Genomic DNA, 27,969 nt, shown 5'->3' with positions numbered 1-27,969 from the left:
TCTGATCGTCTGCTGCACCATTTGGCTCAGTACGTGAATCCCAAACGTGCGTTTCACTCTGCAGGTGGTTCCGTTCCAACATCAACTTGCGCTGGCTCGCACGTTCAAATCAGCGGCCATTTTCCCATAGGCGAAAATCGTTTTTATTTATTTTCAGAATAAACAGGTAAGTACCATTGTTGTTCCCGGTGTCAAACAAAATAGACCACAAAATGCGACCTTTGTGTGAAGTTTGAGCGCGAACAGAGCGGCGGATCGCTCAGGAAAAATTTTTAAAGTGTTCCAGTTATCGTTGCAACACCCTGTATATGCACAACATTTTATTCGTGGAAGGTAGAATTATTTTATACAGAAATGCGGTATCACAGCAAGGCAGGCAGTCCATATCAGGAGGGCTGTACTGGCAGAAAAGCGATTACGAAAGCGACAGAAAAGCTGTACCATGCGCATTCCCTGCTCCAACGCTCCACAGAAAGCGGGACAATTTTTAAAATGGCGCACCACACATTCCTACTTCAAGCCCCCCCTTTCGAGCAGCCACGCTTGTTGCCATACATCCACACGTTTTTCCGGCGCATGCGCAGTTTCCGTACCGCGACGCCTGATGCTTTGGTGGTGTCGGACAACGTCGGGTCCGAGGAGATGTGTTCGCCATGGTTTTTCAGCGCCGTACCGTGATCTGGAAGCTGGTCCGTCGAAATTGCGCCGCAGCGAGACATTTCAACAGCTTCGCATGTAAACGAAACTGACCCGACGAGGCCGCGAGGCTTGACATCATCGTCCGCCGTCGACTACCAACCACCGAGGTGAGCCGCCGAGCCGTCTCAGTTAGGTTTAAAGTCGCCAAGTGCCGTCCGTCGCATATTTTCAAGGTTCACGCCGGAAAAACTTGACAGTTTTTGCCCTTTCACTTGATCAAACGGTAGCCTGGTGTAAACGGTCTCGGGTGATCGCTTGAGCCTCGTCGATAGCGCTATCCAGCGGACCGTGCAACCCGAAACAAGCAATCAGTGGCCGCTGTTGACACTTGCTTCGAAGCTGTGTGTCATCCTCAGCCCGACGATCCTGTCTCGTTGCGTAACAAGCGCGGATTCGTCCCGAAAAAGCAGTACCTTCCGTTTTGGCTGCACCGTAGTCGCATCGACCCGAGCATAACGTCGCAGTGATCGCGACCCTAATTGAATATTTTAGTCGACGTCGATTGAGCGATGGGGCTACGACCTTGGAGTGCGGCGGCTCGGACAGTATGTTTGCGGCGCTTTCCGCCAGCCCCCTGGCAACGGCACACATTGTCGCCGCCGCAAGTAATGCCGTGTTTTGTGCGCTGATAATAACCTCGCGCGTAGGCTAGACCTCGCCTTCAACGGCCTCCGTACGAGCGTCCGATTGCGGGCGGTACCGCCCCCCCCCCACGTCAACGACGTCGTCGGTCAACCGTGGCAGGACGGCTCACTCGCGGCGGCATAACGAAGTCGTGCCCACCTATTTAGACCGTGTCCTCACGACACGTCCATTTCCCAAGTGTCGTAGCGCCGCTCTGTTACGTTTCTTTGTGTTATTCTCGCACCCTCTCTCTCTCTGCGCCGTCTAGCCGGACCCATCCGGATGGCACTACGTATGCGATGCGGCTCGAGCCACGCAAGAACCCGAATTCTTAATCCCACCTCTCTTGCCCGATTTAAACGTGGCCTTTCTTTCGTTTAATTCGTGTAGCCGCTCAAAATAGCGGCGGTCGCCCGCCGCGGAAGCTGGGCGCGCCGATAATAAAATCCTTCGTTTCCACTTTCGAAGCAGCCGAACGCCGTGCAGAGCCCGCGGCGTCTGCATGCTTACAACGACGGAGCAGCTGAAGCACGATATGTTTGTTTGTGCGACACGCTTTAGTATGCAAACTGCTTCCAAGTCCGTTCCGGGCCGCCATAAACGGCGCCGTCGACTTGTTTGTTTCGTCAGCTCAGGGACTTCCGCGTTTTGCACGTAATCCTCGATGACTCGTCTAGAATGTGCTGCCTCAACGTTGCGTTGTGAACACTGTCAGATGAGCAACAAGGCATGTCAGAATTGCTGTCCTAGCAAGCCATGCCACAGTTCGCAAGCTCAGTGGTATTTTATCTGTCACATCAGTGTCCACATTATCTTGCACAGGTTCCTTGCTTGACATTTCATTGATAACGTAATCTCTTCAGCTTGGCATTTGGTTGTGTGAAAACAGTGAGCAAGTCATTCACTTCTGAGCAACGTCATCCAACAATCAGGGTTAGGAATGTTGTTTTGTTCAAAATTTCAGATTATTTCCATTGTGATTATCTGTGCATTGACCTGTCATGATGTCCCCCAGACGTATCCTTTTTAGCTGTATCTGCACAGGTTTTTAACATGAAAATACTGCCGCAAGTGTCATGCACTAAAATCATCCACTAGACTCTAGGCACGTTCTATTCTAGGCTTATGCTTGATCGTTGTTGAGTGAGTATGTACATTACTGTCACCATTGTTCCGTCTCCAATTGTGTGTGCACGGGGGTGTGGTACATGTTTTTGCTGTTTGAGCACTGATGTCACCGTCTATGACGGGTGATGGCCTTCGTGTGTGATTCTAAAACATTTTGTTCTGCATTCACTTTAGACGGATATGCATTAAACAAGTTGCTCTTGTTATTTTTCAGACTAGTGTCGTGTAATGTGAACTTTGTGGAGCCTTGGAGAAAGACGGAATTCTTTTTTTTCTCTAAAGGTTCAACTGGTGACTTGTTTGGCAACTTTCAAAGCCGTTAAGATTGGGGGCTTGCCAGAAGTTTCTGCAGAATGTGCTTTTCCTCACAGTTTGTCTCCAGAATGGTGCGAGCGTGACTTTTGAAACTTTGGTTCGTTGATGTTTATCTTTGCTGCGGATAAACTTGGGAGAGGGGGGGGGGGGGGGGGGGGCTAGGAACAGCCTTTCATTTCAGATTGCACAATTGTGAGAGGCATGAAACATTTAAGTTTTGTACTACACGAAAACTGCTTTGTATATGAAGTCAGCACTGATATCCAGTATGCAGACGGATGGGGTGGTTTTAACTGAAGGCTCGTGTGGATTTAGAGAACTGTAGTAACTATATTTACCAAACTGCACCTGCATATCTTTGAAGGCATTTAGATATTTCGCGAAGCGAACAGCAACACACCTAAAAAGTGCTCTGGATCGCAGATTTGCAGTAATCAATGCCAACTACAGGTAATGGTTCAGGGCTCCTGTAATTTCCAGAATCTAGCTTTTGTTTTTAATTTGTTCTTTGGAAAGTTAACCGCTGAAGCTAGGACTACTTACCCACATCCTAGCCTTCCAATTTCTGCGAGCTTTCATTATTAACGCAGCACTGTAAATTGGCAGCTAACTCTGTAAACTAGGTTGCAAGTTTAGTCCTTGTTGAGCAAACAGTTGTTTTAATAGGTGTGTTTTAAACGTCCGTGTACGTGACGTTCTTAGAGAACCAGGAGTCCTCCATTGTGGCATGTTTCTGGTGACTTACTTTTGTTCTTGCCTTGAGAAATGCGCACTAAACCTTCCAAATGATTGTTTTGTAATGAAGTAGTGACGCCAAAGTTTGGTTGGGGCATCAAACATTGCTTGGAACCGCTTTCAGATCTACACTGACTTCTCTGGCCTCGAGATGCTGGGAAACGCCGGCCCGGCTGCTGTGTGACGTCAAATGGGACGAAATGAATGAGCCAGTGAACAGCAAAAGATGAAAATTTAGGTGGAACTTGTGGAGTCGTTTGTGCCTTTTCACCGTTTACTTTCACAACTGTTGTGGTGGTTAAGGGGCAGTTTCAAACGTGTGGGCAATTTCGTACCTTGCAGTTTCAATCCCACTGTAGACAAATACTTGCGGCCGACGGCTTGGCTTAGCTTGGCTTGGCGGGATGTGGTCTGGTTTTGTCAGAAAAAGGGGACGTACTGTGGGCTGTAGAGCTCTCCCGCACTGGCTCTCAGCAGCTGAGAACGAAACCGGCGACGAGAATGGTGCTGTATTCAATCATTGGCAAAACGTTTGCAACTGCACCGTGAACTTGTGATACATCCACTCCGTCTTCAGCAATTCAAGGGCATGCTGGGAGAGGAGTTGTTAATCATTGCACACTAGGTTTGGTTTTTTTTTTGCTGTCCAGATGGTAAATTGTGATGAGGATGTGTTGTCCAGTATTCGCGGATCCGTAGTGTCAGTAATTCCGTGAACATCGAATCAGTATTCAGTATAAATGAAAGTGCTTGCTCTCCCTCTTGCAATGAAAAGAAGGACATGAGAAGTGTGATACAAAAGATTAACGTTGAAAACTGACCGGGTTGGTACATGATCCAGGCTAAACAGCGCGAAGAAATACAATGACAGAGACACGGCAGGGGCTGCTTGTTTAGTCGATAGTTCAGTGCAGTCCTTTTTGTGTGTCTGTCTTTTTTTTTCACACTGTTTTGCCGAGGTGATACGAATGGGAGCAACCCGAACAGCGCTTTTCTAATGGAGTCGAAAAGCAAAAACGCCCGTGTGTACGAGATTTTGGCGCACGTTAAAGCTCCCCAGGTGTTATAAATTCATCCGGAGCCCTCCACTGATTGATTGATTATATGGTTTAACGCGCCGACGCAACGCAGGCGATGAGGCGCGTCGTAGTGGACTCCGGATTAATTTTGTCCACCTGGGTATCTTTGACGTGTGCCGAAATCTCGTACACACGGGCGTTTTTGCTTTTCGCCTCCATCAGAAAAGCGCCGCCGCGGCCGGGAATCGAACCCACGACTTCGTGCTCAGCAGCGCAACGCCTTAGCCACTGGGCGGGTCGGAGCCCTGCACTACGGCGCGCCTCATCGCCTGCGTTGCGTCGGCGCGTTAAACCCTACAATCAATCAATCAACCCGAATAGCGTTCGGTGGGGGTTGAAAAGTTGGTTTCCAGTGGAAGAAGAAACGGTGAGGTCCAGCTGCGGTATCTTGATTCTTCCAAGGTTTGCCATTATTATTGCCCAATGATGCGTATTCATTAGGCAGTTATTCGCACTGTGATTTGGTAAGAACGCGAGGGGATGAAACACTTATGTGCAGTGTGGTTATGAAAGAGAGTCTGAGAATTCACCGCACCCTCCGCCGTGTCGCAGGTCGAGAGAGAATGAGCAGCAGCAGTACGGTGTCACCCGCGGGCATCACGGCGAGCTCGTCCTCCGTGACGACTGCAGTGCTGCCCACGGTTCTGTCGAACCTGACGGCCGAGAATGCCAGCCAGGTGTTTGAGGAGCTGCCGCCGACGTTCCTTCAGACGACGGGCGCACAGGCCCTGTCGGGGGCCTTCGTCTGGACCGCCCTGATCATCACCTGCCACCAGGTTGGTCTCTCTCTCTTTCTCTCTCTCTCTCTCTCTCTCTCTCTCTCTCTCTCTCTCTCTATATATATATATATATATATATATATATATATATATATATATATATATATATATATATATATATATATATATATATATATATTAGACAATGGTTGACTCACAATTAAAAACAAAACTTGTGTTTTAATGACGCTTCGACTGGAGGACCAGTCTTCATTGGTACTCCGATGAAGACTGGTCCTCCGGTCGGAACATTAGTAAAACACAGTTTCTGTTATTAATTGTGAGTTAACCATATTCTCAAATATATACAGACACGCGGGCACGCACACACACACACACGGTATTACATACATTCACATACAAGAAAAGAAAACTTCGAGCAAGGTAGCGACCACAATTATTGCCAACGACTTGCCTTCGTCAGGGCAAAAGCAAGTTTTTTTACGGAAACGTTGGCAACAATCGTGGTCGCTACCTTGTTAGAAGTTTTCTCTTCTTGTATTCCCTACCACCTTCCACGTTTTATTGCTCTGCAGCAAGAACAATAACAAGAAATGTTTGCTTACGTATCGGCAAAGGAACTTGCCTTCATCAGAGTAAGGTTTACATCACATTACGGGCAGTACTGTGAGGGTTCCTGGCTCCCTCACTGGTTCCCTCACTCGCATTGTATGGATTCTGGAGACGCTGGGGTGTAAAGACGTAATGCTGGTCTGAATGGGTTCCTGAAAACACGGGAATATTCTTGTCATTGCTTCTTTAGGCAAGGCTTTTGTCAGGTGGGGAGAGGGGTTTGTTTAACAGAAAACTCAACAAAGCAGCTGCTTGGGTCTGAACAAGATGGGTGGCTGGCCTTAAAGGAGTAGTGACACGAAATTTTCATGTGAAGTTTTTTTTGCTGCTATGGGTGATGACCAGCCCACTAATCATGTAATGGCACATTATACGGTCGATAGCAGAGTAAATAATTATTTACAGTGTCATTTATTTGGGTTAGTTTTGGTTTCGACTAAATGAACACCGAGCCAGCTGCCATGATAGGATGGCCCTTGTGACGTCAGTGTTTTTGTTGCACCACTGCCGGTGTGGATGCGCGCTTGCTCGCGCACCCGTACCGGCCATGGTCTCCGCCATTTCCAAGCACCGGTCAGCATGACGTCAATCCCAAAATCGTGACGTGTACACACTGCGGAACAATGCACGCCAGCCCGCAGCCAGCGCGTTGACCATGTCACGGGGGCCTTCACGTCAGCAGTTTGGGGCCAGGAGGATAAAATGGTGTCATGCTGATGCCAATTGTGAAAGGGTATCTATTCTGAGCCTTCTCGTGCACGCAAAGATTAAAATGGATTGAAAATATTTTATACTGAACGGTTACAATTGAAACTTGCTGGGAGATATCTCCATATATGTACCTACAAAGGAAGCTTTTTACATTGTTTTCCCAGCTTTGAAATTTCGTGTCAGTACTCCTTTAGGTGAAGCAGAGCTGTGCATTCATGGTTTTAGCAAAGGCGGCTCTGCTGGAATGGATCATAAAAGTGTGTGGGAAAGCTTTATGGAAGTTCGACAATGTTAACAGGACAAGACTGCCTAGGGGAGGACGAAGTAGTCGACTGATGTCTTCTTAGCACCTATTCGTATGGCTGTGATAGCTGTTTCTTTTTCTTGCCACTGTGGGTGAGTGTTTAATTTAAAGAAAGAGGCATCACAGACAAAATAGTTTAATTACCTCTATCCAATGGTTGTATTCCTGGCTTTTGCCTCAACCTTGAAAAATGTAACGAATGTTGATCCTCATCAAATCAGGATTTGGCATGTTTAGAAGACATGAATGTTTGTGTGACAGCATGGCAGTCATAAAAGGTTCCCACCCAGGTAACATTAGCCGCTTTGCTTTTGTAAAAACCTGCGGCCATTACGCATGCCTATAGGGTGTTCACTTTAAGGGGAACTCACTTGTTACAAATTGAACGAATCCAGCGATGTGCATTGTGGCAGCGGTCGTAATGAACTGCATCTGCAGTATTTACTAAACATGCGACCCCCACGTCGAACCGCTTTATGTGCCTGAGCAGAGTGTACAAAAGGGGGGTTTTCATTGCAGATCTACCAGCACTTGCGGTTCTACACGTTGCCGACGGAGCAGCGCTGGATTGTGCGGATCTTGTTCATTGTGCCCATCTATGCGTTCGACTCCTGGCTCAGCCTGCTCTTCTTCCGGGAGAACTACTACATCTACTTCAACAGCGTGCGAGACTGGTATGAGGGTGAGTGCACATCCCATTGGCTCTAAAAGTGGGACGTGGGTTTCGGAGGGGAGTAAAAATAGACACCCACCTGAACAGGATTTCAACAAGTGTAAAGATTTACGCCTGCTACAACAAGTTTGCTAAGGGTGTAAAAAATTGACACCCACTTTAACAGGATTGCACCGAGTGTAAAAAATTGACACTCCCTCCAACAGGTGTTCAAGGAGTGTAAACAATTGACACCCACTTCAACGAGTTTGCTAAGGGTAAAAAATTGACACCCACTGTGACAGGTTTGCGAGGAGTGTAAAAAATTGACACTCACCACAACAGGTGCTGGGTGCAAATTGACACCCACTTCAATAAGCTGGTTAAGAGTGTAAAAAATTGACACCCACTGTAACAGGTTTGCGAGGAATGTAAAAAATTGTCGCTCATTCCGATGGTGTTCAAGGGGTGTAAAAAATTCGACACCCACTTCAACAAGTTTTATAAAAAAATTGACACCCACTGTAAAGGCCCATTCCGACTTGCAACTAAAGCGAGCGAAAGCGGCCTGAATTCTGTCGATTTGTCGTGCGGCGATCATTTTTGTCATTTGGTCTGGACCAATTTTTGTTGCCGCGACAGAAATCGCGTCGCTTCGTTGCAATTGTGAACGGGCCTTAACAGTTTTGCGAGGAGTGCGAAAAATTGACACTTACAGCAACAGGTTTTCAAAGGGTGTAAAAATTGACATCCAATGTAGCACCTCAGTGTTTAAGATTTCACAGAATTCCTCCTGACTTGTTTTTTCTCGCATGTCTAAGCTTGATGTTGTGATGCATCTTGGGACCCTTAGGTTAGCTGTTTGCCCAATGCTTTCTTTCTTATATGTCAATTGGTTATGTGTGGTTCGCAGCATTGGGAAGCTTTTGGATTGGTGATCGCAATAATTAATTACTGAGCTAACTGGATGTCTCTCCCACAAGTAAAGTCATCAGCTTTTGAATTTTTTTTAGGCATATTGCACTGTTCGGTGAAAAAGGTTCATAGTGCCAGCAACCAGGTCGTAATGATCAACAATCATAAGCAATTTTGGTGCTTCAACCAATATTACTGGTTTAGTAGAGGCGTGTGAATAATGCCATGAAGAAACCTTGAAAGTCCTTGTGAAATGCATGTGCTCTATGCTGTCATGTTGTACTGCCAGAGTCAGATGGCCTGGGATGCTCGTCATGCTTAATAAATTTGCGGCTTCCGCTTTCCTTTCAGCCTTTGTCATCTACAACTTCTTGAGCCTCTGCTACGAATACCTCGGTGGCGAGAGCAACATCATGTCTGAAATACGGGGGAAGCCGATTCAGTGAGTTTTTCTTCGAGCCTATCTTGTGTTACTACTTTTGTTTAGGTAGGAACAATTTTGTAGGGCATGCTTGTTGAATCGTGTTTTTAAGTTCTGTATTTACTCATAGCATCGCACGTCTGCATTATTGTCTGCGCTCTTTTCATCTGTTGGTTCTTTTCCTGAGTGCAGTTTCCTATACCGCATTGTAAAAGAATCTGTTTGGAACAAAATTCTGCACGCTGATTGCAGCAGCAAGAATGGTTGGCTGAAAGTTAGAAACGGATTTGTATAGTAAAATCCGCCCTTGGCTTCGCACAGCTCCACACTTGCTTTACAAGTTGTCAAATCGATTACTGCATTTTGTAATTTCGGAAGGGAAACCTGCCAGCAGTTTTTCCATTGGTACAGTACAGTTGAGCTAACTTATAGCGATACCGTTTTATAGCAATATATTGGATATAACGATGAACAGCTGTGGCACCGTGTACTTTTGTATGCGTTCTATGGTAAAATGAACCCTATTATATTGCTGCAGTGCCACGATATCGGATATAATGATTGAATCCGGTTACAGCGTGCACTGAAAATCCGAATGGCCGCTGGCTTTCTTTGTGTTGACAGCACACGCCACGAGCCGCAATGCAGCTTGCATTCAAAGCTGACTGACTATGGCATTTTTTCTGCAAATAAGTAGTAGCATAACCTTGCTTGCATGCAAATGAAATGTTTTGGTCTCTGTTTCGTCGTCTTTTCGTATCCTGCCAATAACAATTGTCGGTTATAACGATGGAATTTTCTTGGCAGTTGAATATTTTTATAAGTGGACTAGACTGTACTGCACTGGCATTCACCAATTGGCAGCACTTTGTGGTAACGGGTATACGCTACAGGGCTCTGCAGACCATGTTTCATCGGCAGAGCAGTTGTTGGCAAACACTATCTGCAAACAGCATCTCTTTTAAGGTACAACTATAGCCCAGCAGCATATTTTACTGCAGTATCTGTTGTGTTGGCACTGGTTTTCTTTAGTCGTGACTTGTGGGGCACCAGGTTTACTGAAACCAAACTTAAAAAATTTATATCCGGGCAATTTTACATGCCAAAGCTACACGTGGACTATGAGGCACGCTTTAGTGGAGGGCTCCGGATGAATTTCGGCCTCTTGGGTATCTCATTTTCATTTTTCACATCCATCAGAGAAACAGCCACCACGGCCAGAATCGAACATGTGTTCTTGGGCTCAGCAGCTTAGCTTAGCTTAGCCTACTGGTAGTTTCGTGAAGTGGAGTTTGCGAGACAAATTTCTGTGAAACCTTTCAACTCGCATTATAATGCTCATATCTAAAAACATAAAAACGAGTTATACCGCTGTTTTCTCTCTCTTCAGGCAAAGCTTCTGGTACGGCACCTGTTGCCTCTCTGGAAAGACTTACACAATTGGTTTCCTCCGGTTCTGCAAACAGGTACGTTGCCCCCCACCCAGCACTGTAACTGTTATCCCTGGTTGCGTGATGCAGTGCCTCTTCGGGTTGGTTCAGTGCACTGAGTTTCGTCCCTTGCTCTCTGTCTCCCCCCTTTCAGGCGACCCTGCAGTTCTGTGCAGTCAAACCGCTCATGTCTGTGATCACCCTGATCCTGCAGCCTTTCGGAAAGTACTCCGACGGGGACTGGAGGTGGGTGGAAGGCGCAGGTGTCCTTTTCCGCCTGGAATAAATATCCGTACGTTACTTGGGACACCCCAGAGGGGCCATGAAGACGAAACAGAACCTTGTTTATTTTGGAAGAACTGGGCTTCAGTACCTCACTCAGCTCCATTGCAGTCAGAGAAGATGTTTTTAAGTGCAGAGCACTTTAAGGGCTCGCCTTGTCGTCGTAGCTTGCTCGCTGGCTAGACGCAAGTGGAGCCACACGGCGTTCCGCCATCGCGACAGTCGTCGCGGCGTAACCCTGAGGCTTCGAAAGCCAGTCGGTTTATAATCATAAGCATCCGATACTCGTGAAGTGCTGGCACTTGTCATACATCTCCCCATTGTTTAGCGCAAAGAAAACTGGCAGAATATCCGTAATTAACTGGCAGCGCCTGCGTTCATTTAGTTAAGAACGCCCGTTGGGTTGGTTTTCACGATAGTAAGCGAAAAAAAGTGGCAGTGCAACGCTGGCACGTGTGAGAGGAAAAGCAAGCACAAAAAGAACAGAACTCCCGCTGGCGCTGTTTTAGGAAGGGGGCGTGCCATCACTGCGAAGGCGGGAAATTTGAATTGCATGGGGTGGTAGCAGTGAGCCGATTACGGCGCTACAGCCTATTATGGCGCATCGCTGCTCTGCACTTCTGGCAGCTTTCACACCGAGTGAAACGGCTATAATTTTTAAACCCTTAGCCTACCATACACTAGCTGAGCTCGTCCACGCAGGTTGTGCCGCTCGCACCGAAAACAAGCTATGCTCGTCCACGCTAGAACATGCGCTAGTGCGCTACCTGAGTCACAGTACCCTGAAATATGTTAATTTATTGATCAGGTTAGTCATGTTTATCATGCTGTTTATCAAGTTAGTGTATTTTGCACTGGTTTTATCTATTATGCACTTGTTTTTTTTTTTTTTTTTTTTGACAACGTGACGACAGGAAATGTCGGCATCTCCTGCTGCGAAGTGACAGGAGATGCTGACAGCCTGAGCCCCCAACGTGCTGTGCCCCTAAAAAACTCCACTTAACCCTTTCACTCCCATTTAAGAGTATAGTCGTTATGAGATTTTGTACCAAAATGACCGTTAACAAGTACAGTCGCCATCGGTCATGACGAGTACGCTCGTTATTGGCCACTTTGGAGCCCTGACGGCGATCTGATTGATTGATTGTAGGGTTTAACGCGCCGACGCAACGCGGGCGATGAGGCGCGCCGTAGTGGAGGGCTCCGGATTAATTTTGACCACCTGGGGATCTTTATTGTGGGCCAAAACCTCGTACAAGCGGGCATTTTTGCTTTTCGCCTCCATCAGAAAAGTGATCGCCGTGGCCGGGAATCGAACCTGCGTCCTCGTTCTCAGCAGCACAAGCCCTGATGGCGATTTTTTCGAGACCCTACGGCCATGTGGTGAAGCCATCTTCGAGCAATCTTTTTCACACAAAGCGATAAAGGAACGTTATTTTATTGAAATACTGGTGCCGTTTGAAGCCATGTTAGAGCAATCTTTTTACACAATTAGAGAAATACGGGAGTGTTATTTTATCAAAATAATGGTGCTGTTTTATTCAGAAAAAAAAGCTGTACAAATGGAGCGAAAAACATTTTTCAATAAATGTGGTACTCTTTTTTTTTTTTTCCTGTGTATGGAAAGGTTCAACCGAAAGAACGTAAGAATAATTGAGAAACCTTCAAGTTATGAGCTACAGTGAACGTAACTTTCAGTGTATTAAAGGGACACTGAAGTGATATGTAAACATTGCGGGATTACTTGCGCAAATAGTAGTCCGGAGTCCCCAGACCATGTTTAGACCACCCTGGGCGCGTTTACGCGATTTTATTTAGTAGAAAAATTAATTCGAAAATGCTGTCCTCTCTTTACGCTCGCCCATTTTCTGCGGCGTTTTCGTGTGACGTCGAGAGGAGCCGAGCTTGCAATTGGCTGCGCTACTGCACGGCTCTCCTGCCTTCAGACAGTCAGTCGGCCCAGCGTTTCGTCCGCCGGCCGCCGACGGGTCGTGAAACGAAGCCAGGACACGTTTGTGAATGGTAGAATCTGCCTTTCTTTACTTGGTTAGTTTGTACACTGTATCTAGCTCCAAGTCAAGGTCGCTTCACACAAGCGCTGCACAAGCGCACATGCGACTCTTCGCTGACTGGTATGGCAGTAGGAAAATATAAGGCCTCTTGAAGGCGGGAGAAGAGTCAGCGAAGTCAATATAGGTACTAAGGAAATAAAATCAACTGCTATTTTTACTGTACAGCGTAAAACTAGGGTACGGGAAGCACTTTTTTGTGCTGGGCGAACAAGCACAGCGGTCAGCAGCACGACTACGCATCTGCGAACGCTTTTCCGTCTACGAAATGCAATTGCTAGACGTGAGCTATTGTGGAAACTCGGGCGACGCTTACTGCACGAGCGCAATACAACAAATAGTCACCTAAGCTGCTTGAAATGCCAAAACTAAATAAAAGTGTAAACTGGTTGTATACACTTATATAGGCCAGCGGAGCCCGCTCCGTGGCCGAGTGGTTTTGGGGCGCTAGATATGCCACCGCAAGTAATTTGCAAGTCAGGAGTTCGAATCGCCGTGGGTACGTGCTTTTTTCTTTTTTTTTTTTTCTGTAAGTTAACTTTTTCGTTTTCCGCCGATGTTTTCTATATTGAGTTCACCTTTTTTTGGGCCGCAACGTTCATGGCTCTACGAACTAGTTCACAAAACGCGCGCAGGCTGGCACTGGCGCGCTAGCGAGTTCTCGTTGGCGTGCTGTTGCCATAAGCACCGACTGCTTGCAGGCAGTGGGCACAGGCCAGAATGAACAGACCCTTGGCCTGGTGCGAACACGCTTTTTACGATACAGGCATGAGGGAGGCAAGCTCCAAATATGGGGGAAAAGCGCATGGCATTTCGGCGTCTGCGGGTACGCGGAGGGCGTTCATGCACTGCGTAGGTTTCGGCTAGTGAATGCTACGATTCCAAGCCGTCCTAGGAGGCTTATCTTTATGCATTTTTACAGCTGACAACATGGCAGAAGCGCGGTACGATGATTACTGAGTCATTGAGAATGCCCATCCAGCAACGGCAACGGTTGTGTTTTACAGAACCGAAACCGAAACCGAAACTTGTTTGGTTGCTCACCTTGGGCGTCGTCCAATCACGGTTCCCGCTCCTCCTAACGTCACAGTTTTAGTTGGTGCGGCCGCCGCAAACCGCGCATGGTAGTTTTTCTTCTTTCGCGCTTTGTAAAATAATTACCGATTTGTCAATCGTAAAAACGATGAAAAGTGTGCTAATTTGAGCCAGTCTACGCAGTGCAAGCAAAAACGGGAGCTTGACAAATTCACTTCAGTGTCCCTTTAACCGCACTTTAGCGTTCAAGTGACGTGAACGAATGGAACTGGAGGCTCTACTACAATTGTCCAGTCGTGTCTTAGCGGTGGGTTAGTTCAGTGGCCGCCAATTGCACAAACAAGATTCTTTGACGTCATAGACAAGTTGTCGGAAAGTGACTAGGGAGTCGCTACTGCTTCACATGTTTTCTTTAATATCCCCATTATTTTTTTGAAGGTTGTGATAAGCTTGGTATCGTCGTTATTGGGACAAAGCAGTCTTTCTAATGAACCAAACTTGTATTTTGTCTTCCTGGCCCGTTTGATAGGCTCATCTGCGACTGCAGAACTTCTTTATCTGGAACTATTTTGTGTGCTGGAAGAGATTTTGCAATGTTAGTGTTACATTGATTGATTGATTGTAGGGTTTAACGTGCTGACGCAATGCAGGCAGTGAGGCGCGCCGTACTGGAGGACTCCGAATTAAGCTAGTGTTACGCAGCGTACAGAAAATGAAGGAAAGCGTGCTTTCGTCTTTGAAGGCTGTCTTTACTCACACGTTTGGTTTTATCGACCCGCCGCGGTGGCTCAGTGGCTAAGGCGTTGCGCTGCTGAGCACGAGGTCGCGGGTTCGATTCCCGGCCGCGGCGGCCGCTTTTCTGATGGAGGCGAAAAGCAAAAACGCCCGTGTGTACGAGATTTCGGCGCACGTTAAAGATCCCCAGGTGGTCAAAATTAATCCGGAGTCCTCCACTATGGCGCGCCTCATCGCCTGCGTTGCGTCGGCGCGTTAAAACCCTACAATCAATCAATCAATCAATCACGTTTGGTTTTATCATGGAAGATGACATGCATGGTTTTGAGAAAAATTTGTATGTATGCCTAGTCATTGTTACAGCCCACTGTTCTGTGACTGGGAAATTGCTTGCCTCTTTGTGGCATTAATTAGAAGTGGAACGATGAATAAAAAAAAATGGTGGAGCTTGCTTCTCATTTTGTAACTCCTTAATTAGGCAACTAAACGAGGACTCGGAGCACAGTACCACTCCTTGTTAAAGGTAATGGCTGTTCAGTAAAGTAGATTACTCAAGGGAAAGAGCAGGACAATGAGTTAGTTGCTCCCAACATTCTGGAGGGGCTGATTTTAGGGGCGAAGCTCCTTAGGGGCTCCGCTGACAAAAACGCCAAGGTGCCAAGAATACACTTATACAGTGCATGCTTTGCCCCTCCCCAGTTTTCACGTTAGTGGAGATGGCCCGGGATTTTTGTTATCATTGTTATCACCGAGTTGATGCTTTGCAAAGATGCTTTTTGCTGCTGTTGCGGCTTGAGCCGGCTAACGTGCTTTTTGCTGCGTGCAGGCCGGACAGTGGGTACCTGTACATCACGATAATCTACAACATCAGCGTGTCGCTGGCTTTGTACGGCATGGTGCTGTTCTACTTCGCCACCAAGGACCTCCTGGCGCCCTTTGACCCCGTGTGGAAGTTCTGCACCGTCAAGTCGGTCATCTTCCTCTCCTTCTGGCAAGGTGCGAAAGCCCCTCGGAGCGTTCCCATTGCCAGAGATCTTTCTTTTTTCTTTATACCATTGGTGTTGGTGCACAATTGAAATCTAAGGGGTACTGATATGAAATTTTCGTGCTAAGTTTTTTTCGCTGCTATGCGTGATGACCAGCCCACTAATCATAGAATGGCACATTAGACAGTCGATAGCAGTGTAAATAATTATTGACAGTCTCATTTATTTGTGGCAGTTTTGGTTTCGACTAAATGATCACCGAGGCGAGGACACTCGTGACGTGACCGTTCGTGTCGCACCACTGCCAGTGTGGACGCGTGCACCCAGACCGGCCTTGTTTACGCGCCGGGCAGCATGACGTCAGTCCCAAAACTGTGACATGATACACATGGCGGAACAGCATGTGCCAACCGCAGCCAGTGCATTGGCCACGTCACGGGAACCATCACATCGGCAGTTTGGGGCCAGGAGCAGAAAATGGCGTCACGCTGATGTTAATTGCGAGACGGTATCTGTTCTGAGCTTTTGCGTTGTGTGCAAAGATTAAGAGGGATTTAAAATATCCTCTACTGAACGGTTACTGCTGAAACTTGCTGGGAGATATCTACATATACAAAGAAAGACCTTTTACTTATTTTTCGCAGCTTTGAAATTTCGTGTCAGTACTCCTGTAAGTATGTGGGGATAGCTTTTGGGTGACCCAAGTTTGGAGCATAGCCTGTGCTGATAACTACGTTAAGCCTGTCTCTTTGGTGGGTAGTGAAACACTGGCTCAGGGCTAGTTTGTTGTCCTCCAGGGGAAAAGTTCAGGCATTGCTAGCTATTGGACCCGGGCCTGAAAAGTGCTAGCTGACACACTAGCCCTCGAGCGTGTTGTAGTGGAATTCGTTTTCGGTCTTCACAGGCTGTGAATCAGATAGCTACTCTAGTAGGTCTCTCTTTTATTCGATGGTTTACTTGCTTGAACATATTGGGAGAATACGGGAAGCCAGCTCTTTGTAGGGAGCTAGCACCAGCTCACTTGCTCTGGATGGGGTCGCACTGAAGGAAATTGGTCTGTCGTAAGATATGTAGCGGCTGAATGATATTCCAGGTTGGCATCTCTGTCCCTACCTTCATTTGGCAAACACCTTCCCTGTAGCACAAGCTGAGCCTGCTTTCTACCGCACCTGAGTCTGCAGGGGTAGGACTTGTGAACTGTGAACCATGCTGACATAACCGGCGAAAGAAACAGCACTTTGCGAGAGGGAGGGAAAAAATGGCAAACCAATCATGATACCAAGTTGTCATGCCACAATAGATGTTAACACCAAGAATGATAACTTATTGTGTACTGTGATTTAGTTTAAATGGCAGAACATTTTTTGTGGGGGTGGCGGGTGGGCCAATTAATAAGTGACGGAGGGGTTGAGAGTAGCTACATGTTCAAAGACGTTTGTCGTTGACATTAGCCCAAAGCTATTTGCAATATGCACCTTAGGCCTAAGCTTAAAACATGATTAAAGCAGCGGGGTCAGTGGGTAGGCACAAGGTTTTGGAATTCATTGGTTGCATTTTTGAGCTTTGTGGTTTTGCTAAGGTAGCTGTATCCTGCTCCTGCCTCCATGTTGTGTCCTAGCTAGGATGAGGCCTAGATGGGAGAGTGAACTTTTAGTGTAGCACTTAGCAAGCCTGGCCCCATAACTTCGAAGACCAGTGGTGCAGTCAAAGCGAAGGTTGGAGGCGGAAAAGGTGAAAGAGAAGTTGTGAGAGGTGAGAGGAAGAGAAATGAGTGAAGTGCTTGTCTTCTCGCGCCCGCACGTGCCCGCAGGGGTCCTGCTGGCAGTCCTGGAAAAAGCAGGGCTCATCTCGGCCATCTACGGCAGCAGCGGCGCCACCAACCCGGCCGTCACCAGCGCCGGCACGGTGTCGGCCGCGTACCAGAATTTCCTCATCTGCGTTGAGATGTTCTTTGCCTCCCTGGCGCTCAAGTACGCCTTCCCCTACCGCGTCTATGTCCAAGGGTGCCGGGCTGACGCTCAAGGGCGCTCCGTCACCATGCAGAGCATCTCTTCTAGCCTCAAGGTTAGTCTGGCCCTTCTCGTCTGTTTCGCCTTTCTTTGCAGCTGTGTGCGAGAGAGTGTTTGTGCCATCCGATCTGAAAACTCCCTCTAAGTTAGCTTCACTGCAGGCACAAGCAGTTCAAACGGAAACCGCGGTCTTGCTCTTTCTGTCTGCTTCCCCTCTCTGTACAGCCACATGCAAAGACTGTTTCGCACTGTCCGATCTGTAAACTCCCTTAAAGTTAGCTTCATTGCAGGCATGAGCAGTGCAATGGAGAGCCAATTTTCACAGGGAGGACATGATGGTGTTGTATGTGAATCTAAAGGGAGTTCTAGTAACAACACTTTAACCCAACAAACTTGTTGATGTTCTTAATGAATTGTAGCACTTTAATGACACATGCCTTCCCATGTTTTAGTTCTTACTATGGGCATTTTAAAAATACCCAACAGCAAGATTTGGTGTAGAAGAAATTAACGCCACGACTCAGCGGTCTTTGGACGGGACGTGTGCATCACGCCACCTTGGATGTCGACTTTTGCCGTCACTGAAGTTTGCATCATGTGTTCAGCAAAAATTGCTTGGGATCCGTATCATCAGAAAGAACCGCAGCACTTGTTTGACTTCACTGGAGCAAGTACCGTATAAACCGGATTATAGGTCGACCCGGTATATATAGAGCCCCTAGCTTTCCGCGATTCCGCAATTCCGCAATTTTTCGCGGAATTAAGGTGTTTTCGCGGAATTCCAAAAAAACCGTTAGAAGTGTGGCACTACGTCCCCAAAACGATATATTCGGTGAAATGTGGCGGGAAAGTGGTATTTTCTATTAGCAATAGCAAAATGGTTTCTATTGTTTGTATGCAATATTTTTACTGTTGAAAATTCAAAGTTGCATCTGCGTATTCCTACCTTATCAAATAATAAAAGTGGCTAAGTGGCGCAGCCTTCAACTGAATCAAAGGGCTTAGCCATAGCCACAGAAAGAGAACATTGGACACGACAAGGCTGGTCAGATTGCAAACAAATGAAGGATGCAATGAGTAAAGCGGCTAGCAAGGCGCTAGTATACTTGGAGAACTCTGGCACTTGGAAGTTCTTCAAGAGTGTGAGGTGCTTGGATCCCCACCAAGTTGTGTGTCTCTCAGAGAAGAGATCAGAGTTTGGGGCCGTTGCTGGATTTATAGCCCTAGCTGCTGAATGGCAGGTGTCCTGAAGTCTGCCCAAGACCTCAAGTCTAGTGACAGGGACTTGGCACAATTTCTTTCTAAACAAGAAAAGCTAGGTGAAGATTTTGGTGTCCTGGCTTTCTGGGCTGGGATGGAACACCTGACTCCAACACTTTCTTCCATCACCTTTAAATACCTGTCGGTGCCAATCAACTTTGTTGACGCAGAAAAGTCATTCAGTCGCTGTGGTGACATCGTGCCTCACAAGCGCCATTCTCTTGATGAAGAAAGCACAAAGCATCACCAGATGCTCAGGCACAACAGCTTCCTTCAGGTGTAAACAAAATGTAGCATGTTAGGAGTCTGAAGTGTCTAATAAATTAACTGTCGCATGTAGCTTATGCTGTTTCAATGTTGTCGCGGAATTTTGCAGATTCCCCTGTCTAGAATCGCAGAATTTGAAATGTTCCACCGCAAAAAGTGAGGGGCTCTAGGTATATAGGTCGACCCTCTACCTTGAGGTGGGAAAAGTTGACAAAAAAAATAATTCGGCACAGAAGCGCACTCACAATGTCTATATTTATTTTCGACGCCCGTCCGTCACTGCCACTGACTATGCCTGCCGAAGTCACTCGTCCGAGCTCTCAGAGTCGTCTGAGGATGACTGCTTCGCACTGTCATCTTCCATGCCATCAGGCGCGTTGCTGATGGAGCACTTCCTTAACGCTCGTGTAACCATGTCGTCGGGTAGCGACTGCCCAGAGAAGCTTGACACGGTCGCAACCGGCCCGTATAGGTCTTTTTGTTGTCGCCGGCTATCCACTCATTGTACAGTTCGTGGAGCCGGTCCGCGCATGGCCTCCGGAGCGATCGTGAGCGAAGTTCCCGGACAAAGTCAGCCACTTTGTTCTCCAACTCGGGGTGCACCGCTTGACGTCCACAGAACGATCGGTTTCAGGGGTTGCACGCGCACAGCTTAGCTTTCTGGCTCTGCGAGTACCGCACACTTTTCTCTGAAACGCCTAACTGGCGTTACACCGCCATATTCCCATTCTGCTCGGTGACTCAATCGCCGTCAGCTTAAACGCCGCGGTGAACTGGCGTCGACTGCCGCCACTGATCTCGGAACAGAGACGTACAGAAATGTACGCACGCACGCGTAATAGACGAGTAAAAGACGAAAAACTAGAGAAAAGCAAAATCAAATAAAGGCCTGATAGAGCGAGAGAGCAGTCCGACACGAATGGCGATGGCGATTGGCGACGGACTATTGCACATTGTTGCCAGACAACGATTTACATTCTGCCAATTACCGCTATATAAGACGAGGGGTGACTTTTGTGCGGATTTTTTTGGAAAAAAACTCGACCTATATTCCGGTTTATACGGTACATGTCGCAAGCTGAGCTTGTTGTGGCTGGAAGCACTTTTCTGGTGAGGAGGTTGCAGCGATTCGTTGCCCTAAATGAGCTCGCTGTGCAAGCATTACTTTTCTCAGAAATACAGGACTAGACCAATTTTTATAAAAACTGTGTACAAACATATGGATCATCATTGTCATCTTATCTTTCATTATAGTCAGTTTTTTTTGGGTGGGGGGGGGGCGGCGGTCATCTGACGTAGGAAGCCAGGCATCGTTGCCAAGCTAACCTCATCAGTTAAAGACCGTTCTTGTTTTCTGTCTGACACTATACTCCTGCTGCATCCTCCCCCCCTCTCTCTGCGCAGGAGACGATGAACCCCAAGGACATAATGAACGACGCCATCCACAACTTCCATCCGCAGTACCAGCAGTACACGCAGTACGCGGCCCCGCCCACCCGCCACCACCACCTTGCTCGGGGCGGCGGCGGCAATGACGACGCGCTCTCGGGGGGCGGCGGGGGGACGCGGGCCGCGCACTCGGCCGGCGGTGCTCCGTCGGCCAACGGGGGCCGGCCGCCCGCGCGCGGCCACCGCAACCCGGCCTACAACGAGAAGACCACCCTCCTTAGCTCCGACGACGAGTTCCAGTGAGTGGCCACCCGCCGTGTTTCAACCACGAAATGGCTGCCGCAGCGCTGTCACCCTCCTCGCGCATTTCCCCTCGCTACAACCTTCTCCGTTCTCGCCGCCAGCACCCACTCTTTGCGTGTCTCCTACCTGGCGTTCCCTAAGGCTGCGCTGTTGCCCCTTCGCTTTTCAACTCTGCATTCACTTCAAGAAGGCCAACCAAATGTTCATGTTCTCCGAATCTGGCCCCCTCCCCTTTGAAGTGCTCACTTATGTTCATGCCGATTGGCTGGGAGCAGCAGGTAGAGAGAGTGTGGCACTTATTTTATTCCTCAAAGGCCTTCTGCTTCAAAGCAAAGCGTTGCTGCTTGCTTTGAAAAGGAAGCTGTTCTCTCGCAGAACTACTTGTGACGGAAAATTTGCTGTCACTTTGCGGAACTTTGCCCGTATGACGTAAGAGCACCCTTCAGAAGATGAGCTGGAAAACTGCTGACTGAAATCTTAGAGGTATTATGCCCCAGACAGTAGCACCACCCGGGTGTTTACCACTGGAGCACAGTCTGACCTATTTAATGGAGGACAATCTCAATGAACCTTAATAGAAACGGCAGCCACAATTTTGCTGTGGAAAGAGTTTGACCGGTTATCAGATGTGTGCACTTACGTCGTATAGATGAGCTGTTTCAGTTCTTACTTAACCGCCGTTTGGTCATAGAGAGACTGATCAGCGAGTTTTTAGTTGAAGTACTACCTACTTACACGCACTGCTTTGGCAGTCCTGCTTTGGAGGTGGTGTTGAGACTTCGAGATTATTATGAGATTTGGGGGTATGGGGTTGAAACCAGGTGCAACAAACAAAACGTGTGCAGTGTACCCCTAAACATGTTCATTTTCACACAGAGCTGGGTTGGTCACCAGAGAACTGGTTTCTAACCTTTTGCGTCAAGCCTTTTGTCTGCAATCTTTTACCTTTCTTGCTTGCAAGACCCTGTTCGTTCTTTTTTCAATGCACCACCAAATTGCACTCTTAGTTCATAGCCTGCCTGCATTCTGGCACTCAAGACTTCTACTGCACTGTAACGGCACTTTTACAATGTATGAGGCCACAATGTATTGCAATCTTTTTATTGTGTTTTTTTCTGCCTGTTTAAGGTATCCCTTTAACAATTCTGAAAAGCGATCAATTTTTTTTTTGTTGTCCTAGCAAGCAAGTGCAAATATTCCATGCCCTCTTTTGAGCAATTGTCACAAATGACCTGTCTTTTTTTTTTTTTTTTTTATGGTTTTGATAAGTGGGGCTTGATGACTGAAGTTATTCCCAATTAGTTGCTCACGTGGGGTTCAGACTGAAGCGAAATGAGCAAGGTTCTCGGCACCGTCAGACACAAAGGATGTCACAATTAATCAACTTCTTTATTCGTTGTGTCCAAATGTGCCAGGAAAAAGAGTTTGTTTCTGATTACACCTACTTAATTGATATTTCTCATGGTCAAGAACTCAAAAACAGAGGAGGTCACAAGTTTGGTTCACTTGTTTGTTTTTTTAATAAGCTGGACAAATGGGCTTATCCTACCTGTATTTAGGTGAAGCAGTTTTCAGGGAGGTGATGTGTTACGGCCTCACGTGAGCCAGTTGGCAAGAGAGAGAGAGGGGGGTACTTCAAGCAGAGTTAAGCCTATTTTTTTTTTCTGCTCGCTAAGACAATCCCCGCATCCGCCACGTTGTACAGCGACAACACGCGCCACTTTTTTGTTGTTGCCCACGCAAAGCACGAAGTCGCGATGCACTCTTGTGCGTTCGTCACGCGATAAGCACGTGCCGTTCGTTTGGTTTTGTCGCCGTCTGCCGCAACAGTTTCTGCGAGCTCTTTCGAATCACCGATTGGTGGCGGAAATTCCCGCCAAATGCACTTACGAGATTACACGGGGTCTGCTGGAACGGTTCGGAGCCAAAGAAGGGAGAAGAGTCGCTCAGCTCGATTTCGAAATGACCGTTACTCGCCCGAAGGGGTTTTCTTTTTTTTCGGCTGCCTACGAAGGTACGCAGGCCATCTTACGGAGCTCACGTTTTGAGCGGAACAACTACTGAAGCCACGATGCGTCGGCTATTGGCCAGTGCCGTTTGGCCGGCTTGTTTTCGGAATCTAGCCGCAATCCACTCACTGGTCGGCTAGACGGAGACTCCGATGCCTCGCTTTTCCGGGGAAGGGTGAGCTTGGGGTCGTTTGAACTTTGTTGTTGTGGTCGGTACCATTGCCGTTGTTGTCTGTGTTCGTTCCACTGGTCCTTCGTTGTGTCTCCGTCGTGAAGGGACGCGTGAGTGTCTCGCGAAACTGGCTGGTTGAGGGGAAGAGCTGCGTTTGGTTTAGATCTGTGCTGTGGGAGCATGACGTTTCTAGTCTGCGACGCACACCTGACTTTTTTTCTTTGGTGGGTGGTTGACGTTCTGTGCTTCTGTTAACGTTCCTCACCTCCTCAGCATTGTGGTTGTTAACGGTTAACCAAACTTCTCTGCTTGTTTTGAATTTCAGAAAAAAAAAAAAACATTTTCTTGGTATGCATGGTAGGAGTTCTAACGTTGTTCCTGTTGCATTGGAGTTGCGTCGTCTTGTGTACAAACTGATTTCTCCGCTATTCTTCTGCTGTTTTGATGTGCGTTTGTCGCAAAGCTTTTTTTCGTGGGCTGCTTTGTTTTTTATCGCAGTCTTGGGTGTCTTTCTGATTGTAGCTGCTTTATTATTACCCCCATACTTGTGAGTACATCGTTGAAGCGTTCGCATTTTTATGTCCGAAGAACAGGAGGAAGGGAGTTGCAATCAAGATTTTTTGTCCCCTAAAACTTGCTACAAAAACATTTTTCATTTTTAAGGGGAAAACCTGCACAAAGTTTGTCGACCCCCTGCCATCGTCGTTCTTTCCGTTCTCTGCTAAAGGAAAGTGTTTGAGGGTACATCTCGCTTCCGTTTTTAAACGAACCCGCGGTGTTGCGGCCACTTACGTATTTATTTTCTCCGTTCTCTGCGTGCCATTGTCTTCGTTCAGACTTCTCTCACACCTCGAGATCTGTCCAGTACACCTAATCAAAAACGCCATTTTGTAACTCGCGTAATCGCATCTTTACACTTAACGACCCGTGCCTGGACAAGACACGTTTGTGTTAACAATTTTTCCAGGCGAAACGCAACTTGCGCTGTCACTAGCGCGCCGTATTAAAACACAAACCACTGCCGTCTACCCATCGTTTTTTTTTGTGCGTGTGTATTTGCGTGTCTGAACGTGTGTTGAACCTGAGCTACTTTTTGTGCGTGTCTTAGAGGAGCGTTGTTTTTAACCTTTGAGTTTTCCCAAGGTTAGTTTCAAGTCTGTGTAATTTAAGTGCAAAGAGTGTAAGGACTGAAGACACAACAAGTTTGTACTTAAGTTTTGCGTAACACGCAAACGAAGGAATGTATGGCTAACCCAACGTTATCTTGCTGGCAAGTTCTGTAATACGAAAAAGTAATGCACCTTAGTGCTTTGTTCCGCGCAAAGATAAGGTGGGGCATAGAAGAGTTGTTGCTGTCGGGTAATTTACGACTCATTTACCATAATTTGCAATCATCGATTAGAGTACAAGTGTCAGTGTAAAGATTGTAATGGAGCTACGTGCACCTGTGTGCTTTGTAAACTCAGGAAAGGGCTCTTAACCTCAAGTGACGTTTATTCCCTGTGACATATGCGGCAAGATCTTGATTTGATTCTGAATTCAGCCCAAAACGTTGCAAGGGAGGCAAGTGCGCACATGGCTTTTTAACGTCGCTATCGCTGAAAAAATTTCAGGAGCATACTAGCGTTACTTGGACTGCATTATCTTCTAAACCATTTGGAACAAAAATGTCTTCTCTACACACCAGTCACCTTCTTGCATGTCTGCACTACTACTGATTGTTCAAAATAGTTTCACAACCGATTCCAACCTTGAAAAATTAGTTTCGTATTTTTGTTGCTTTATGTCAGTTCGTGTTTTGTTTCTCGGTTTGTGTTAGTATTGCTAGCGCTAGAACTAACAGGAGACTGGCCACATAACCTTAGCATACGACGCTAAAACTAGCAGCAGCTGACCAGTGCTCAGCGGTTGAATATTCGTTCTGCTGTTTCTTCATTGTTGTTTTGTTTCTTCAGAATGCTCCAGCGAGGCAGCGACGCATGCCGTTTCTAAAACGGGAGAGAGAAACAAAAAACGCTCGCACGCAACTGGGACGGACTATTACCAGCTCCGGCATCAGTGACCGATCGATCGCAGGACTGATCAAGGTTGCGTCTTCTAACTGCATGCCTGCCTGCCTGCTGCTGCGTCTTTCCTCAAGTCTTGAAGGAGCCACGTGTTTTCTCGAGTCGTTAGAGCGCATTTTCATTTTCTTTTTTCGGGCTAAAGCATGGTGAACTGTGTGGTAGGGCAAATTCTAATACATGTGACCTGTGTAACAACACCCTCCACCGGACTGCATTATCGCACCAGTTCACCGCTTTTCGCTTGCCTAGTTTCTGAATGGGGCATGATCTCTGGTCGCTTTCTCTTGGGTGCTTGAATCTGCATGCAAACACAACTGTGTTTTATTTGTTTTTGTTTTGTTTTAAGTAAAACATGCATGGCTGTGCGCACTGAGCTTGGAACAATGGCTGCCGGTGTTTTCTGCTAGAAACAAGCGCAACGGTCGTGGCGCGAAGCAGGTGACAAACAGAGCTGCTCAAAGCGAGATTTTTAATAGCAACTACTTCAGCTTGAAAACAGGAAACCTTTTCAAAGCATGCTCAGCTCTCAAGTTCCTTTTTCAAGCTTTTCAATCCATGATTTTCGTGCGAGAGAGGCTGTTCTTTGTTCCTGCTTCGCGACATACCTTCAATTAGTTGTCGGCCCTTGAGAAAACTAACGCACCCAAGAAAGCAATGTTGTGTGCATCGTGTTCTGACTGGATGTCTGCTAATAATGCCCGAAAATGTGCATGATTTAGGTTTTATGTCAGTAGAATGCACTCTACAGAAGCACTGTTGCTAGATTAATCAGTAAAGCGGCAGCTACGCTTAACACTACCATTCATCGATCGGCAGCAGTATTCCAGGAGACTTCTGTAGTTCATGCATTTAGCCATAATACCTCATTGTTCTATTGTAAAACATTCGTTCAGTTCATTTTTTTTTTTCAGGATTCCGGTGAGACTAGCTTAACAGCGAGCGAAATATACTCGTTTTTCGTTCATAAAAGAGGGACCAGCAGCTCTAGGAAGAAGGGGAAGTTTTTGTTGACCAAGTCAAAGCCGGTTTTTCCCCAAAATCAAAATCTAAAACTTGTTTTTGTGGTTTACCAACCAGGCTAAGTTTCACTACCTGTTGTGTAACTATTTTGTTTTGTGCGTCTATTTTGCCTGCTTTCATTATAGGAAGTGTGTTTTTTCCACTGTATGGTTGTCCTTGTTGCTTGGTAGTGTGTCCATTGCGTTCTTGTTTTGTTTTCTGTTTAGTTTTTACTTTCGGGTGGTAACTGAAACAACCTTGGAGAGTTTGGAGGAGGGGAGCGTTCGGAAGAGCTGTGCAATGGAATGTCCGCCGAGTTTTGTGGCGGCATTCAAGAGTGAGAAAGGAGCGGTGTTATATGGACTTTTACGGTCTCTGTACATAGCAAAAAGAAGAGAAAAAAAAAAAAAAACAAGATAAACGGTGATCTGTTTTGTGAATACTACAATCTCTCTTCGCCAAGAGAGTCGTTTTATGTGCTTGTCTGTATAATGCTGTATAAATGGATAGGGGTCTGGTTGGTGTGGTGTCTCGCACTCGAAAACGCGTGTCGTCTTCTGAACTTTGCACTTTGCCGTCTGACCTCTAACTGTGAACCTCTTTGGCAGCTGTTGGAACAAATAGCAAAAACAGGAACGCACACTTTTCGTTTTTTTGTTGTTGATGTGACGGCGCTACTGTTTCGCTGCCGAGAGCTTTTGGCTTGCGTCGGCTTGTGCTTCGACTTAATCCCTGGACTTAAATGTGGCTGCTAGATCGCTGCTGTGAACTTAGAACAAAATAAATGTACGTGTACTACCTTGTGAAATAATACCAAGTGTGCTTCAGTCGCTTGTGCAAGAATGTGAGGAAGCCTGCGGAGTGATGTCTTTTGAATTTCTCTGCGAGACTTTTTTTTTTTTTTTTCGTGCCGAGAGCAGTGTACATAACGCGTGTATATGGAAATGTAAGCACTGTTGGAGACGTTGTCACAAGGTGTTTTCCCCTCCTGTACCGTCCCTTTCCGATGCGTACCGCGAAAAATGCTTGAACTGTGTATTTGAACAAAGGGTGTTCTGTATAGAGAGACGTTACGCCAGTTATGCTTGTATAAAGTATATAACCGAAATAAAGCTACGTACCGATGTTTTGCGTAGTTTCTCTGTTGATATGGTGCAAGACGTCCTCTTGCGTCTTTTTTCACATTTTCACATAAGTGGCAAATCTGTTGCACAGATGACAGATAAGAGTCCATTTAATTCTTACTAATAAATTACGACTTGGAATAGAAAGTGGAAGAAATTATCACTTCCTTCGTCAAAGGATTTTATCTGGCTATTCATTTTCTCTGTAAGACTGATAAAGCGGATTAGTCCTTAATTCTTTCCATTTCTGTCCCCATCATAGCCCTTTCAGCCGTGAATTTTTTGTTTCAAGAGAAAATTGCTTTTCTGCATGTTTTCGTACAGCTGTGGACCTCAAAAGCACAGAAGTGAAAAATTATGCTACAGTGCAAGCATTTATTAATTTGCAGGTCCAACAATCAATTAGCTCATTAGGCAATGAAAATTTTTCTTTCTTGTAAAAACGAATATTTTTCTTTTTGTCATAAAACCTACCACACCGTGATCTTACAGAAAAAATATGAAGCTGGTAATCCAAGTAGTTAGATTTATATAGACATTTCGACAAACCGGAATTTCCCTTTCCTTACCTGCCCTGTCATACTGTGTTCACTGAAGCTTGTTTCACATTGTCCAGCCCTGCAAAAACTCAACTATGCTGAAGTCAATCGCAAGAGGATCCCATGAACATTCCTCGCCCAGGAAATTAGAAGTTTTCGTTCTGTTCTTCAGGCGTTAAGAGAGGATATTATGTGTTGCGTCGTCAAATGACGACGCCAGGGCTGAAAGGGATAGACGAAAACCTCTTCTTGGATTTTTTTAACGACTTTATTTTTCTCACTGAATATGTACACAAAAAGCTGGGGTAGTGCCAGTCAACAGGGTCGTCAAAACAGTTTGGTCGATTCAGAGTCGAGCAC

The 27,969-nt window shown here is 46.6% G+C and overlaps 1 protein-coding gene across 1 annotated transcript; it reads left to right on the top strand.

The window, feature by feature from the left end:
• The first annotated feature begins 573 nt into the window (after nucleotides 1-573).
• Nucleotides 574-27,073, top strand: Tmep (Transmembrane endosomal protein). The gene is made up of 10 exons (XM_077670900.1): nucleotides 574-806; nucleotides 5,133-5,356; nucleotides 7,467-7,629; nucleotides 8,866-8,956; nucleotides 10,326-10,401; nucleotides 10,520-10,611; nucleotides 15,313-15,482; nucleotides 17,283-17,536; nucleotides 20,413-20,696; nucleotides 24,837-27,073. Exons 2-10 carry the CDS (start codon nucleotides 5,144-5,146, stop codon nucleotides 24,871-24,873), a joined length of 1,380 nt encoding a protein of 459 aa, XP_077527026.1. The 5' UTR covers nucleotides 574-806; nucleotides 5,133-5,143; the 3' UTR covers nucleotides 24,874-27,073.
• Nucleotides 27,074-27,969: the final 896 nt, after the last annotated feature.

Source organism: Haemaphysalis longicornis, unplaced genomic scaffold (genome assembly GCF_048455015.1).
Source record: "Haemaphysalis longicornis isolate Haplotype H1 unplaced genomic scaffold, Haemaphysalis longicornis Haplotype H1 scaffold_5, whole genome shotgun sequence".
NCBI lineage: Eukaryota > Metazoa > Arthropoda > Arachnida > Ixodida > Ixodidae > Haemaphysalis > Haemaphysalis longicornis.
Note: the sequence above shows the minus strand (reverse complement) of the source record. Positions and strands in the feature narration are given on the sequence as shown.